At 32.3% G+C, this 14901-nt stretch overlaps 7 protein-coding genes across 7 annotated transcripts, besides 4 other annotated features; 3 read left to right on the forward strand and 4 right to left on the reverse strand.

The window, feature by feature from the left end:
- Positions 1-195: 195 nt before the first annotated feature.
- Positions 196-232: a mobile genetic element.
- A 221-nt stretch (positions 233-453) lies between these two features.
- Positions 454-2620: a mobile genetic element.
- TVAGG3_0409880 (MULE transposase domain-containing protein) lies at positions 665-1321 on the reverse strand (the record flags this gene model as incomplete). The annotated part of the gene is made up of 1 exon (XM_001288881.2): positions 665-1321. One exon carries the CDS (start codon positions 1319-1321, stop codon positions 665-667), a length of 657 nt encoding a protein of 218 aa, XP_001288882.2.
- A 44-nt stretch (positions 2621-2664) lies between the features above and the next one.
- TVAGG3_0409900 (RNA binding) lies at positions 2665-2989 on the forward strand (the record flags this gene model as incomplete). Its single annotated transcript, XM_001288756.1, has 1 exon — positions 2665-2989. A coding segment is annotated over one exon (325 nt), but the record flags the coding sequence as incomplete, so codon positions are not given.
- Positions 2990-3081: 92 nt separating this feature from the next.
- On the forward strand, positions 3082-3975 carry TVAGG3_0409890 (RNA binding; the record flags this gene model as incomplete). The annotated part of the gene is made up of 1 exon (XM_001301372.1): positions 3082-3975. The coding sequence occupies one exon, from the start codon at positions 3082-3084 to the stop codon at positions 3973-3975; it is 894 nt and encodes a 297-aa protein (XP_001301373.1).
- A 560-nt stretch (positions 3976-4535) lies between these two features.
- Positions 4536-5654, forward strand: TVAGG3_0409910 (uncharacterized protein; the record flags this gene model as incomplete). The annotated part of the gene is made up of 1 exon (XM_001301371.2): positions 4536-5630. The coding sequence occupies one exon, from the start codon at positions 4536-4538 to the stop codon at positions 5628-5630; it is 1095 nt and encodes a 364-aa protein (XP_001301372.1).
- Positions 5655-6206: 552 nt separating this feature from the next.
- Positions 6207-7295, reverse strand: TVAGG3_0409920 (DNA primase, eukaryotic-type, small subunit family protein; the record flags this gene model as incomplete). The annotated part of the gene is made up of 1 exon (XM_001301370.1): positions 6207-7295. The coding sequence occupies one exon, from the start codon at positions 7293-7295 to the stop codon at positions 6207-6209; it is 1089 nt and encodes a 362-aa protein (XP_001301371.1).
- A 91-nt stretch (positions 7296-7386) lies between these two features.
- TVAGG3_0409930 (8-hydroxy-dADP phosphatase protein) lies at positions 7387-8539 on the reverse strand (the record flags this gene model as incomplete). Its single annotated transcript, XM_001301369.2, has 1 exon — positions 7679-8479. The coding sequence occupies one exon, from the start codon at positions 8477-8479 to the stop codon at positions 7679-7681; it is 801 nt and encodes a 266-aa protein (XP_001301370.1).
- A 241-nt stretch (positions 8540-8780) lies between these two features.
- Positions 8781-12695: a mobile genetic element.
- Positions 12696-13275: 580 nt separating this feature from the next.
- On the reverse strand, positions 13276-14031 carry TVAGG3_0409950 (protein ubiquitination; the record flags this gene model as incomplete). The annotated part of the gene is made up of 1 exon (XM_001301368.1): positions 13276-14031. The coding sequence occupies one exon, from the start codon at positions 14029-14031 to the stop codon at positions 13276-13278; it is 756 nt and encodes a 251-aa protein (XP_001301369.1).
- Positions 14032-14825: 794 nt separating this feature from the next.
- Positions 14826-14901: part of a mobile genetic element that runs on past the window's edge.

A 14901-nucleotide genomic window follows, 5' to 3' on the forward strand; every position in this document is an offset into this window, starting at 1 on the left:
TATAAAATAGTTATATATTAGAAAATAATATGAGTTTATGTGATATTATTTTTCAGAAGATTTCATTCTATATGCCTATGAAAAGTACTCTCAAAACTAACTTTTTCCTAATTATAATTAAATCTAGAATATTGTATTATGCTTAGTATTATTTCATTTTTCTCATTCAATTTAGAATTTACAAATGTCAAAAAATTGAGAGCTGTCACTTTTGATGAATTTCTGTTTATTACAGTCAGAAGTATTGAATATATTCAATTATAATGCTATTTCCACCTCTTCACCAAAAAAGTGAAATGAGTGAAGTGAGGTCTAACGATCTGTTGGAACCAGTAGGCAGATCTCTTGTTTAATTTCGGACGTTCTTACGAAAATAGTATACATTAGGCAGAAAATTAATATATGTTAGCACGCTTCTTTTATAAAGATGAAGGGACTGGTGGCAAAAAAAAAGAGTGGGGGACAAACTCACCCATTGTCACTTTTCATTAACCTTAAACTTGTAATTTTCATTATTTTTAATTAACCTTATTTCTTTCCCAATTCCTGATTTATTCTATTCACTTACTATTAAAAGTCACATTTTAATAAAATATAATAATTTATTTATAGCATTTTTTACTATACTGTAATAAAAAATTAATTATAATAAATTAAATGTTTATTAAATCAAATGTTTTCTTTGCAATAATATTTTTAATGTTGAGTAAACAATGTTGGGATCAAGTGTATCATTTTTCAGACCTTTCTGAACAGCTTCAAGCATACTGATGCATTCGACTTTTTTAAATTGTGTCATTTCTTCGAAATCTCTTGTGACTTTTTTGATAACTTTAACACTTCTCTCTGAATCCAGACCTTTAATTTGCAACTTAATCAGGAATGAAGGAACAACACTGGAATATAACTCGATGACAAGTTCATCGAGTCGAAGATTTCGCCTTTCTGGGAAGTACTGGTGCTTCAAAACCTTGAAATGTGATTCCGAGATGTTGTTTGTTCCATCTCCTTCATTTCTATAGCGAAGCATCCACATGTCAAGATGATGGCGCCACTGTCGGTCAAAGTATTCACGGGCAGCAGGTTCCTCATTTAAAATTTCTTCTAAATTGTTGTAAACTTCATCAGGATCAATTTCTTCCTCTTCAGAACCAAAGACCAATAACTTCATTAAGTTATAGAAAGTTTCGAAGTTGGAACGATCTTGAAACTTTTCAGCCTTTCTCATGACAGCGCGCAACACATGAACGCCACACCAAATGATCTGGCATAAGGGGATGGCTGTTTCAACAGCATTTGTGATTTGAGGTGCGCAGTCCATTGAAAAATAAGATGGTTCGCGATTGATGGAGCCAAAATATGCTGTGAGACAAACTTGTATATTTTCACTTGTGTCGGGCCAAACGAAAAAATACAAAAACGGAAAAACAATTGATTCCGCGAATTTGCCAGTGACGGCATAAAATGGTATGCGAGAGCGCAAGAGCTTATAAGTGGAATCAATGTGATAAGTTTGTATTTGATGTGAAAAAGCATTTGCTTCGAATGGGGCGTAATAGAAAATCATACGATCTGGCTCGTGAATAAACTCGATGAGATCATCCGGAGAATGACTCTTAACCATGTCGACAAAAATTGCAAGAGATGTAACATCATCCGCTGAGAAACGGGTATTGATTGCATGAAGGCGTTTAGAAAACTTTTTTAAAGCATCTGTAGATTGTTGAAACATTTCCGGAATGATCCCACTATCAAATGGGATATTAAGATCTTTGAAACACCTTAATTGTGCGTAAACACGGTCTTGATTTGATTCAAAATATCTTGTTAAATAAGATCTATAAAAATATGATGTAATTTGTTGTGATTTGTTTGGAAAAGGGGCAGAATGATTGTGGGTGTTAATACATTTTCGTATGTGGTACTTGTCATCGGGAAGTGTATCAACAAGGAAGCGACATGGACAATTCGGCCACTTACAATTAAATTGGATTTGATTTCTTTCTTTCCTAGTTTTATATGAATAACTACAATCTGCTTGGATTTCTTGTTGCACTCGATACTTAAGCAACTCGATATATGTGAGTTCGTGATCTTGAATCTGCATTAAAATGAAATGATTTGAAAGAATAAAGAATTTTGAATATATTGGTCTTATTTTGATAAGCTTGGTCGTGTTTTGAATAGCTTGGCCATCTAATTCAATTATGATCTTTGAAAATTAGGTGAAATAAAACTAAACATAAATGTAAAACTAGGGATATGAAATTTTGGTTGTACACCACTTGTATGTGCCGGATACCATTGTGTCAAATTTTTTCTGAAATTAACTTTAAAAGTACTAAGTAAGATCATGAGATATAGCAATATATGTTTAAACCAACTTATATTTTGGTTGTACACCACTTGTATGTGCCGGATACCATTGTGTCAAATTTTTTCTGAAATTAACTTTAAAAGTACTAAGTAAGATCATTTATTTTTGCATAATATAATGCCAATATGGTTTCGTTTGATTTTATTTCATTTATAAGCAAATCAGATTTACCCAAAAACTCCACTCCATCAGCGTTCATTTGCTAAATTAAAAAGTGACAATGTGCTAGTCTGTCCCTTTCTCAAAAAAAAATACGAAATCGAAATAAAACGTGACAATTTTTAGCCATGAGTGACTCAAGTTCACAAGATGAACCTGAGACAGGCCATCCTCAAGTTGAAGATCAACAGGACGAGCCATATAATGAACCTCTTCCCGCTGTATCTACTCCTCAATCTTCAACTAAAGCCACATTTCCTCTTCAGGTTCCTCCTTCTGAGAAGAAGGCCCAATACTATATGAGGGGTGGCCAACAGTTTCAGGAAAATAATATTGTACCTGTGCATACTGTATTCTTTTTCAGTATTCCATTCAAAATTGATCAAAATGTGTTTCAAAAATTTGTTGAGAAATTTGGTGATGTACAAAACATATATGAAAAGCGTGAGAAAGGTAATTATTTTGTGACTTACTATGATCTTAGATCAGCAATTGCAGCAGTTGAACAAGATAGAAAAGAAACGTTAAACAATAGGTTAGTAAGAATGAATTATGCGTATAAGGCTAAAAGACAGCGTAAAGATCCTCTGTGTGCAACAGTGAGCATACAACTACAACCTTCTTCTGCAGATGTAAGTGAAGATGAGGTCCGAAGCGTTTTCTCGGCCTTCGGAGATATTCTGCAAATTCGTAAGGAAAGCGATAAGATATATGTGGTTAAATACTATGATTTAAGATCTCCTGTAAAGGCAATCGAATGCAAGGATCCGATTATCTTAGGTGGAGAGCCTTGCAAAGTCGAATTGAAGCCAGGAGAAGATGATGGACTCGAGCAGGAAGAGCCAGAGCCCATACATTTTAATAACAAACGTTCTGATTCGCGTGATAATTTTAAACGTAATCATGACCGTGATAACAGAGGAAATGGAAGAAGGAATGATCATAACAATCGTTATAATCAACCTCCATCTCAACAACAACCTCAATACGGACAATATCAACAATATCCTCCTCAATATCCACCGAATGTACCTTACTACCAGCCACCACCGTACGGATACCCACAGTACCCTGGATATCCGCAACCTCCGTACGGCCAGCAGCCTCCTCCGCCCGCTTACGGACAACAGAACCCTCCTCCACCTCAAAATCATTACGGAGCGCCCCCAACCTACCCACCACCATACGGACAAGCACCTCCTCCACCTCCTGGTCAGCCGTACGGACAACCTCCGCCTGGTTATATGCCTCCTCCGCCAGCTCCAGTTCCTAATCAGCCACCACCTGGTTACAAACCACCACCACCACCAATGGCTCCAATTCCACCACAGAATCCACCTCCTCCACCACCTCCTCAGCCTCAATCTGCAATTAATAATCAAAATTCACAGAGGAAGAATCTTCAAGCATTATCAATGCTTTTATCATCTTCTAAATAAATTGTATTTTCTTATTACATGATACCAAACTCGTTTTTCTTTAATAATCTCAAAATAATTTTTTTAATTTCTAGATTTGATACCTTTAAACACTTGATTATTAAAATACATTAATAAGTAATATTGATTCTCTTAGATAATTGATAATATTTAAAATTTGATAAAATTCAAACTCAATATATAAACTATATGATTAGGATATACAATTACACTATTGTATTAAAATATATATTTAGTAGAAACTGGTTTATAGTTCAAAACGCACACCGTTCAATTTAAATTTATAGTGAATTAGTGTAAATTCGTGTTATATAATGGTCTTATATGGCCAATTTATTAGTTAAATTTGCAATAGCAAAGATTAAATCAAACATTTAAATAATAATGACAATATTTGCTCAAAATGAATCTATTTTGAAGCAATTTTACAATCAAGACAAGTATCTATCACTATATTATATTCATATCAATGCATATACAGTTAAAATACCATATATTACCATAGAAAATAATGATGAATCTACAAAATTTTTTTATTTAGATCATAAAAAAGTGACAAAATGACGAAGTCTACAGCATATGATCTCCCTGAATCAGTTTGGCAGAAGTGGGCTGGTCCTGAGTATGATGGAATTCGCCAAGCTGTTTTAGTTTTTGGCGGTCATATTCGCAAAGAAGCAGTAATTACTTCATTTGCCGAAGTTTCGTTCGCTTTTCAAGAAGGAGAAACAACAAACACAGTCAAGGGTGTTCTCTATCTTACAACAAGACGCATTGTCTTCCTACCAAAGAATACAATTCCTCATCCACAGTTGATTCAAGCTCAATTCAGTAATTTGCGTTGTTTGAGCGGCAATAGAAACGATTTAATGATTTCAATATCTGATACAAGTAGTGCTGCTGCTAATTTTAAGTTCCCAACTGTTAAGGCTCTTTATCAATGTTTTAATTCTCTTAGAAAGCTTTGTGAAGCAATAAGAGCAGACGAAGAAGCTTACAGAAAAGCTACATACGATCTAGCTACCGCACAGAATTTGGATGAAACTCCTTTTGCTTCGATTGAATGTGATTTATCTGAAGTTGACAATTCAGCAAAGCTCGAAGTCAATGCACCACAAAAGATCGTCAAGGCAGAAGAAGCAGATGACCCAAGAGCAGAGCCAGTAATTGAACTTTTGTCACCAGTACAAAAGATCGGAGAAAAGTTCAACCAAACTAACTTCGATATACATATTAAGCTTCGGATATTATTCATTGTCTCATTAGTATCGTTTTTACTCAAGTTTATACCATTTTTCCCGTTGACAGCATTAGTAATCATCGGAATCCAAATTATTTCAGCCTGGATCAACATAAAGAAGGACCGTACCGATGATGATGACTACGTGGACGCTGATGCTCAATGGAAAGGACATCCTGTCGAAGGAACGTACAAAGTCCTCAAATTCTTCAACGAATGGTTCATGTGGCAGGATCCGAGGAAGTCTGCTTCACTGTTCCAGGCTTCTTTCCTCGTTTTCGTCTCTTGGGCAATTCTTCCAACAAAGATTTACGTCACAGTCGTTTTCCTCGCTTTCTCTGTATTTCTCGTTAAACCTTTACTCCACAGATCTGTCATAGGACACATCGTTACCGGATTTTGGTTCTCAACATAATTTATAACTTTCTTTGTAAATATTTATGTTATATTCTTCATATTTATTCAAAAATATTCTTTCTAATATATCCTCATCGAATTAAATCTTTTAAATCTTGAAAATTTTAAAATTATTTTGAAATTTAGAGCGATTATTATGAATTTTGAATGTGAATGATTCTATATCATACTAATAAACTATGGGCCTTGATTATTATCAGCTAAATCTAATTAGATCAGGTAGATCTCATGACGAATTGGTCATATAAGTTTATCAATGAATAAACAGCTATTATTGTCATAGGTAAATGGGATATGCTTGATAATTATTAACTTGTGTATGAAAAAAAAATATTGTAATATCATATTATTTGCATGTTTCATGTAAATCATGATTCATATTCTTTCATAATAAAATATTTCGAGATAAGAAGTCTATCAAATGTTTGTATGAAGAAATCTAAAAAGTAATCGAAGGAATTTATATCAATGTTTGATATTTAGATGAATTTATCATTAAAATGTGCATTGATTAACAAAAAATATTCATTTATGCTACAAATCTAAATAAAATTTATTAATTAATATCTTTATCTTATTCATCAGGCTTAGAAGCATGTTCTTTCAACAATCTCTTGGATTCCTCAAACACTTGAACTGCTTCTGGTTCATTTTTCATGAGTTTCTCGAAGGAAGGAACCCATGTTTGCGGAAGTAATTCGTATTTTTCTGGAGGAATTGGAACAGAGATAAAACCTGATTTTGGATGGACAGAAAATGGACTCTTAAGAAGGTGGTTCATACCTTTTGTAACGTTTTCATCCAAACGTGGGAAAGAATAAAATACAATAAGTCTCTTATATTGATCAGATTCTGCAAAAGTCTTGCCCTTGAATGCCATTGTTTTGACTGATTCCCATCTTTCTTCGTCTGTTCCATGTGTAGAATCGATAATTTTATTAATTTGTTTAATTGTTTCTGATCCGAGAAGTTTGTATGCTCTTTCTGATGTTTTTTGATTCTTGAAGATGTTTTGTGTACGATAAATCTTGCAGAAGTACTTTTCGCATGATGGGAGCATTTGTTTAAGTAAAGGACTTGCGTTTAGAAGGAAATTATCCATTTCTGTAATTTCTTTGAGGTTCAAGTAATGAACTATCTTGTCACGAACAGCAGCAGAAAGTTCTCTTGCCTTCTTATCACAAACCCAAATGTGAATACCACGACGACCTGAAAAAACAGGGAAAATCTTCTTGAAGCCGAAGTTTGTGCGAAGAATTGTTGTAAGACAGTCGATAGCGCAGTGCATATAAGGCCAGCATTTTTCGCAAATTTCGGAATCGCCGCAACAGCATTTAATGTCTTTGAAATCATCAGCATCAAGATCGAATATTAATTCTTTTGACTTTGGACGGAATTCTCCAGGTGACTGTTGTTGACGAATTGCGATTGGATGTGTGTAAACAGGTCCGATTTCCATACGTTGAGGTGGATTTGCTAAAGCTAATCTTCTGAGAACGTCTACTGTTTGCCATCTCATGAATTTCTCGTCATCAAAGAAGAAACCACACTCGCGATTTTCGAGTGGTTCGTTTCCACCGTAACTTATCCATTGTTTGATGTCCTCAAGTGGGAATTTGTCACTATAATATTTCCGTAAAAGTTCTTCGTCAATTACAGACATGAAAAAAAGGAGTACAAAAAAATTTAGGAAGAAAAAAAATCTAAACGTAAACATATAGAATACAAAATTTAGTGAAAAATAGAATGTGCATTGAAAGTTCAATATAAGTTACGCATAAACATTGGTGAAAATCCAAAAATTATAAAATCAAAATTTGATTTCAAGACCATGATCATTATATTTCAGTTTGCTTTAAGGTACTTTAGTATTTTCCCCCTTGATCCTTTGGAGCCTAAACTTGGCAGAGAATATGATGAAACAAATGCAATGTACTTTGCGAAGTTTGGTGGAGTTTGACCTAAACGTTTTGAGAAAAAGGCAATTAAATATAAAACGCTTAAAAGGAGAAATAATAAAATTATAAATTTTAAAAATTTAGTAGTTTAATTACTATCCTCTGGTTTTCTTGTATAAACAATATGGTCGGAATTTCTGAATCTGGTTGGAATTTCTACCAATCCTTCTTGATTCTTCATTTGTGATTGAACAGCCCAGACAATCTGGTTATAGCCAGCATCTATCAATACTTGTGGATTTACCCAAGCTGCTTCGTAGATTTCTACTGGATCAAATTTAATTTCTTCGGTTAAAGGACGAAGTCTGAATACTGTATATAAATCAGGGGCGCTGAATGTTCCACCTTTGTGAATGAAGCGTGAATTGACTAAATATTCTGGTTCGGCTTTGATACTTGTTTCTTCAAAACATTCGCGAACAGCTGTATCAGAAAGCTTGTGATCTTTGGATGGGTCATAAAGTCCACCTGGTAATTTCCAGATTGATGGACCTGTCTTGTAATTTTCGCGCACGGCCAAAATCTTTCCTTCCTTATTAATGCACATGGCGCCAACTCCTAAGTAAGCGAATGGTGGTAATGGAAGAGTATTCGAATACTCGCGAATCCATTTGTTAAGAACGAGTACATTGTTTGGTTTAGTTCTATGAATTTTGAATCCTGCGTTTAACAAAACATTAATGTGATCAAGGTCTTTGCCATGAAGTTTAATCCAGATTGATGGACGGTCATCTTTCTTCCATTCGTCTATATGTTCATTAACAAAATTAATGAGTGAAAAAGAATCTCTAATTTCTCCTTCCCATTTGATCTTGATATCTCCGAAGCGAACTTTATAAAAGGATGAGTATTTTTCATTTTTAACACCAGGATGGGCGCGGCGGTCCATAGCAAAATGAACTGAAAAAAGATTGAATGACGATGAATTTTGAGATGATCTTAAATATAATCAACAAGTCGCTATATATGAAATATAACTTATTTTTTGGTGAGCGGAAAATTTCAAATTGAATCGTTAAATTTCAATTGCTTTTTTCAATTTTGTGAGAATTCAAAAAAAAATACAATTGCAAAAAAAATTTCTAATGAAAATTTTAAAGGATAAACGTCTTCATAAGATGTTCTAGACGGTAATTTTTAAAAATTGTCAATTTTTAAAAAGCCTAAATAGTATTCAATTAGATTTCAAAGGGTCGTTATCGATTTTGTAATTTAATCGTTATCGTTATCGATTTTGTAATTTAATCGTTATCGTTATCGATTTTGTAATTTAATTGTTATCGTCTTTTTCTAAACGTGCATTTTGGAACTAAATCGCATATAACTTTAAAATGACTTAATATTTAAAGGTTTATGTGGTAAATATCAACGAAATGTAATATTAATATGTGCACCATATATGAATTACAGACATTTGAGCAATTCGAAATTTCATCGCGTTATATATTCATTTAAATTCGATCAAATCAACATTGCAATTATAAAACCATTACACATCCAGTCAATATTTTTCAATTTCATGCGAATTATATCATTATTACACATTTTAAAATGGCGAAATATAGTCCAAAAAATAAACTTCGTTTTAAACTCAATTCTCACACATATTCGGATTAAATCATATGTGACTCATATGATCATACATCTCATTTGAGGTCTAAAAAATGATTTACCGAGAAAACTTGCATTCGAACTAAAATTTACTAAATTTAATCAAATTGGTTTACAAACGTAAAGTTTATGCCAAATATTTACGTTTGTAAACTAATTGAGTAAATTTATAGCACTTTTTTTCTCGATGCAATAATTTGAACTACGAGTTTACCAAATTAGTTTACAAACGTAAAGTTGATGCCAAATATTTACGTTTGTAAACTAATTGAGTAAATTTATAGCACTTTTTTTCTCGATGCAATAATTTGAACTACGAGTTTACCAAATTAGTTTACAAACGTAAAGTTGATGCCAAATATTTACGTTTGTAAACTAATTGAGTAAATTTATAGCACTTTTTTCTCGATGCAATAATTTGAACTACGAGTTTACCAAATTAGTTTACAAACGTAAAGTTGATGCCAAATATTTACGTTTGTAAACTAATTGAGTAAATTTATAGCACTTTTTTCTCGATGCAATAATTTGAACTACGAGTTTACCAAATTAGTTTACAAACGTAAAGTTGATGCCAAATATTTACGTTGTAAACTAATTGAGTAAATTTATAGCACTTTTTCTCGATGCAATAATTTGAACGACAAGTTAATGTAATTAGTGTTCTCATGTTTACAATTCAATATGTCTATGCATATGATATATGCAAATTCTATAAATAAAATATTATTAAATAAAATTCTTTTCAATTCCTTAAAAATAGCGTTTCTTTTGAATAAAAAATGATTTTTAACTAATTTTAGGACTCTTTCTATTTCAAAAAAATACCTGAATTTAATTTTCTGATGCAAAATTTATGCTTTTTATCATGAAATTCTTTTTTTCAAAATTTTTTTGGATTTTTTTCCATTTTGAATATAGTTAATTTTACTTTATTTCACATTCTATTAAGAAATACTTAGGCCAATCCCTGTGGCCCAGTGGTAACTTTCCATGGAAACCACTCAGTGGGAACATTTTTTATTTTTGACGGAAAAAATTCTAAATATTTTTTTCATTTTTTGATTTTTGAATTTTTTTTGGAATTAGAGAATAAAATTTAAAGCGATAGATATGCTTGATTATTCAAGATATTGATATTAAATCAGAAATCAATGGTAAATAAAGAGTTTTATAAAAACTTACCACGTGGTAAGATGAAGTGACCACAAATTGAGTTGTGGTACATAAAAATTACCACAAAATTGAGAACTTTTCCCACAAATTGAGAATTTTTACCATAAAATGAACGATGGATATCCACGAAAGTTACCACAACTCACTTCTCGCGCAAAATATGTTTAATATTACATATTAAATACATTTATCAACATTAATTATTTTGAATTGTGGTAAAACGATATGTCACATATTTTTTTATAAAAATTTGTAAAAATGTTTATTTTAATTTATATAATTAAATATTAAAATTTTAAATTTTGAAATAAAATAAATTAAATTCGTCCGTTATCTTTAATTCGCTCGGCGAATGCCGAGCTTACGTACTCATGTATTCCTTCTTGTTACAACTCGAACAAGAACATCACCTTTAACATATTATCAAGAAGCCCACTATAAACTTTTCATTTGATGAGTTTTGAATCGCGAGCTTCTTGATAGTCAAACTACGCACCAGCACTACAACTTCTTTCACCCGAACTAATACAAATTTACACATTGGAGCTGCTTTGCTCTGAGAACTCTCATCAATCGATGAGAGTTCTCAGAGCAAAGCAGTTCTAACCGAACTACGCACAAACACTCCAACTTAAAGCAACCAAATCAATACGATTATATACATTGGAACTGCCTTACTCTTATTTCTCTCATCTATTGATGAGAGATCTCAGAATGAGGCAGTTCCAATCGAACTACTCACAGACAGTCCAGCTAACCAAACCGAATCAATACACATATATACATTGGAGCTACTTTGCTCTTATTTCTCTCATCAATTGATGAGAGAACTCAGAGTAAAGCAGTTCCAATCGAACAGACAAGCTAGCACAAGATTACACATTGGAACAGTTTTACTCTGAGAACTCTCATCGATTGATGACAGATCTCAGAGTAAAGCAGTTCCAATCGAACTACACACAAGCACTGCTTCTTACAGCAACCCAATCAATACGCACATATACATTGGAGCTGCCTCACTCTGAGAACTCTCTTCATTTGATGAGAGATCTCAGAGTGAGGCAGCTCCAATCGAACTACATACAGACATTACCGCTAACCATAACCCAATCAATGTACGTATTTACATTGAAGCTACTTTACTATTATTTCTCTCATCAATTGATGAGAGATTTCAAAGTAAAGCAGCTCCAAAAAGAAAGTGAGAAGAAAGAAAAGAAGGAGAGAGAAAGAGGAAAAGAGAAAAAGAAAAAAGGACATATTAAATATGATATGCTGTTTTTAGTGCCGAGGCGGCGAAGCCGCCGAGGCACGATTTTTTTGGTCTCTTCCTTCCACGTGGTAAGCTTTTTTAAAAGTTTGGACAGGCCTAGAAATACTATATATATGTAGATTGAATTCTTTTATTTTGGCACTTTTTATTTTTTTCATGTTTTTTTTTCTCCAACACTCAGCCCCCAATTCAAATCAAGCATTTACCAACGTAAAATACCGGTATTCCAATCAATAAGAGGACAGTTCTGTCAAGACCCTTCCTGATTTGAAGGAACTTGAAAGAACTGCTCTTTAACCGACTTCAAATAAGAAAATTTCACTCATATTATCATGTTAACATCGAAACTACTGCCATTTAGAGAGCAGTTTTTTCAAGATCTTCGAAGATTTGGAAGATCTTGAAAGAACTACTCTTAAAATGGCAGTAATTACCGTAACTTTCTACTTGATAGTAACAATACCGAAGCTACAGCCATTTAGAGGGCAGTTCTTCCAAGATCTTCCAAATCTTCGAAGATCTTGAAAGAACTACTCTTAAAATGGCTGTATTGCGAGAGGGTTTGATTTTTCGTTTATTAAAATTGTATTCTATGATATAATTTAATTCAAGATTTGTATTTCTGTTATTTTTGTGATATCATTCAAGTATATATATCAGAATATGCACATAATGATACCACATATACTTAAACTATACGTATTTAAATCTTAGCGATCAATATAATTTTTTTTTTGTAATATCGAATAAAAGTTTGTTTTCGCATTTCCGTTTTATTTGACTACATGAAGATAAGAATTCTTGAGAACGATTTTAAATAAATTGCCAAATTGAAGAATTCAATATATGATGATATTCACTGATTTCTGCCAAACTTGTAGGAATGAATCCATTTAGAATAAAAACGATTTGTGCATTGGAAGCTCAGAACAAGTTATGTTCATTATCCCAATATGAAGAAAATGCACGTTTAGAAAAAGACGATAACGATTAAATTACAAAATCGATAACGATAACGATTAAATTACAAAATCGATAACGACCCGATTTCAAATGATTTTTTTTTATTCTGTTTTTTATTTTTTAAAATTGGAAATGATTGGAGCTTATTCTAGTGAATATAATGATCGGGTTGCGCCCACAACAGAACTTTATCAATAAAATTCTTGAATTGCAATACCCTTTTACTATCTTCCGGCTGGATACTGCCATTCCAATTGTGGCAATGCCATCATGCACTGATGGTAATTGAATCTTGATTAGTCATCAAAATATATGCTATTCAGATCATAAAAAGTTTTTTTTTTCAATTTAGTTTGAGCTGAAAAATGAAGTCCTAATTGACATAATAACTTCCCAGTTACAAGGCCTGATAGTAAAATAAGGATTTAGAACAGGGATGTCGATGTTGAATGACTCTTCTTAGATGTTTGGACATAATGAATTCATTATTTTATTTTCCTGCGAAAAGAAATATTCTTTTCAGTTTTTGATGATGATTGATACTTCAAATACTATTTGATCTATTGATGGAAATGAAACCAAAATAGTGATATTATTTAAAAACTACGAAAAATTATAATAGATAGTATAATTTTACAGTTTTGTGCTTACAATCTCTGGAATTAGTCATCTCCATGTTCCCACAATCCATTCTCCCAATCACAAATGAAGTGCTGTATGCATGAATCGGCAGAAGCTTTACATTCCAAAGCATCTTCTAGTTCGTAATACTGGGTCCTTGTATTATAATCATAAACTAGGGCTTCGAACATTTCTCTATCATCTACAGCATAATGAAGAGGAATCTTCCTATTATTATCCCTTTTCCTTATATTGATTGTTTTATCTATGACTTCTAATGCCATTTTTACATCACCACTTATTGCAGCATAATGAAGTGGCAACCTCCCTTCTTTATCACATATATTAGCACTTTCATTAGAGATTAGTTCATTTACGAGATCTATATTACCACTAATTACTGCATAATGAAGAGCCGTCTTTCCTTCTTTGTCTTGCACGAAGACGAGATCTGGTTCATTTTCAAGTATTAAATCATATACTTGTTGAAAATATTCTGCAACATAATGAAGAATAGTTTTTCCATAATAATCATCGATGTTGACATCTCCATCATAAAATCCATCACGCTCATAAGCTGCAATTATTTTGGCACTGTTAAGAAGTCCTCGGTATTTTTCATCAAAAATATCAGACAATGCAGAAAAAATTGGTTCCCAAACACAAGAGAGATAATAACTTGTTTTAACAATGAATTCTTTGATATCTTGTGTTTGTTCATAATGCATAAATAATGCTTGGATATTATCATATTTGAAGCATTGATCGACATCGATTGGAATATTATGTTCATTCATTAAAAATCTAACTCGATCGTTATTGTGAGACAAAATTTCATATACCATGCAATTAGAATCTAGTTTTTGAAATTCCAAACATTCTTTAATAATGTCGGAGTTTCCTCATATAAATGAAAGCTCAAAGCAATTTCTTGTGATTGGTATTTTGAATTGATTTCTCAAATATTTGAAACATTAAATTGAGCCGTAATAACAACACGTTTCAAGCAGATTTAACTGATTTCTTACACACGGAAAGCCATTAGAGTTGATGATCTCACGAGATAATATGTGTTTTACTGAGAGAGAAGCAAGAAATTTCGCATCATCATAAATGATTGATTTTAATAAGTCACTGATTTTGGATTTAGATTGCTTGTTTACTTAAATATTAAAATGATTCTCTAGAAGGTATGCATCATTAGATGAAACATGTTCTTCGTGCAGATAAGAATTATTTTCGTAAATTTTTTGAATTAAAGTCAAATAGGACTTAATATATCGATTGTTACCATTTGCTGCGTTTGAAATGGATTGAAAGAAGGAAGGAAAATAATATTTATCATCGATTTCTTTGAAAAATACGTCGATCTCGCTTACATTTGATATTTGAAGCCTATAGAATCTATAAAAAATATCATTAATCTCTTTGGTAGAATCCATAAGTATGTCATAAGGGAATTCACTCATGAAAATGATAAAATTCTATTTTCCATTTCATAAAAAATTTTTTTTAGTCGGAATTAATGTCGTCATCTCCAATGATAATAAATTTCAATAGAGAAAGTGGTTATATGGGATTCCTAGCCCACAGAGAATTACACTACAATATGTTACAGTTGTGATGTTCTGGCTCTTTGTTCACCAGAAAACAAGCAAATTGTTTAT

Source organism: Trichomonas vaginalis, chromosome V, assembly GCF_026262505.1.
Source record: "Trichomonas vaginalis G3 chromosome V, whole genome shotgun sequence".
NCBI classification, from domain to species: Eukaryota; Parabasalia; order Trichomonadida; family Trichomonadidae; genus Trichomonas; species Trichomonas vaginalis.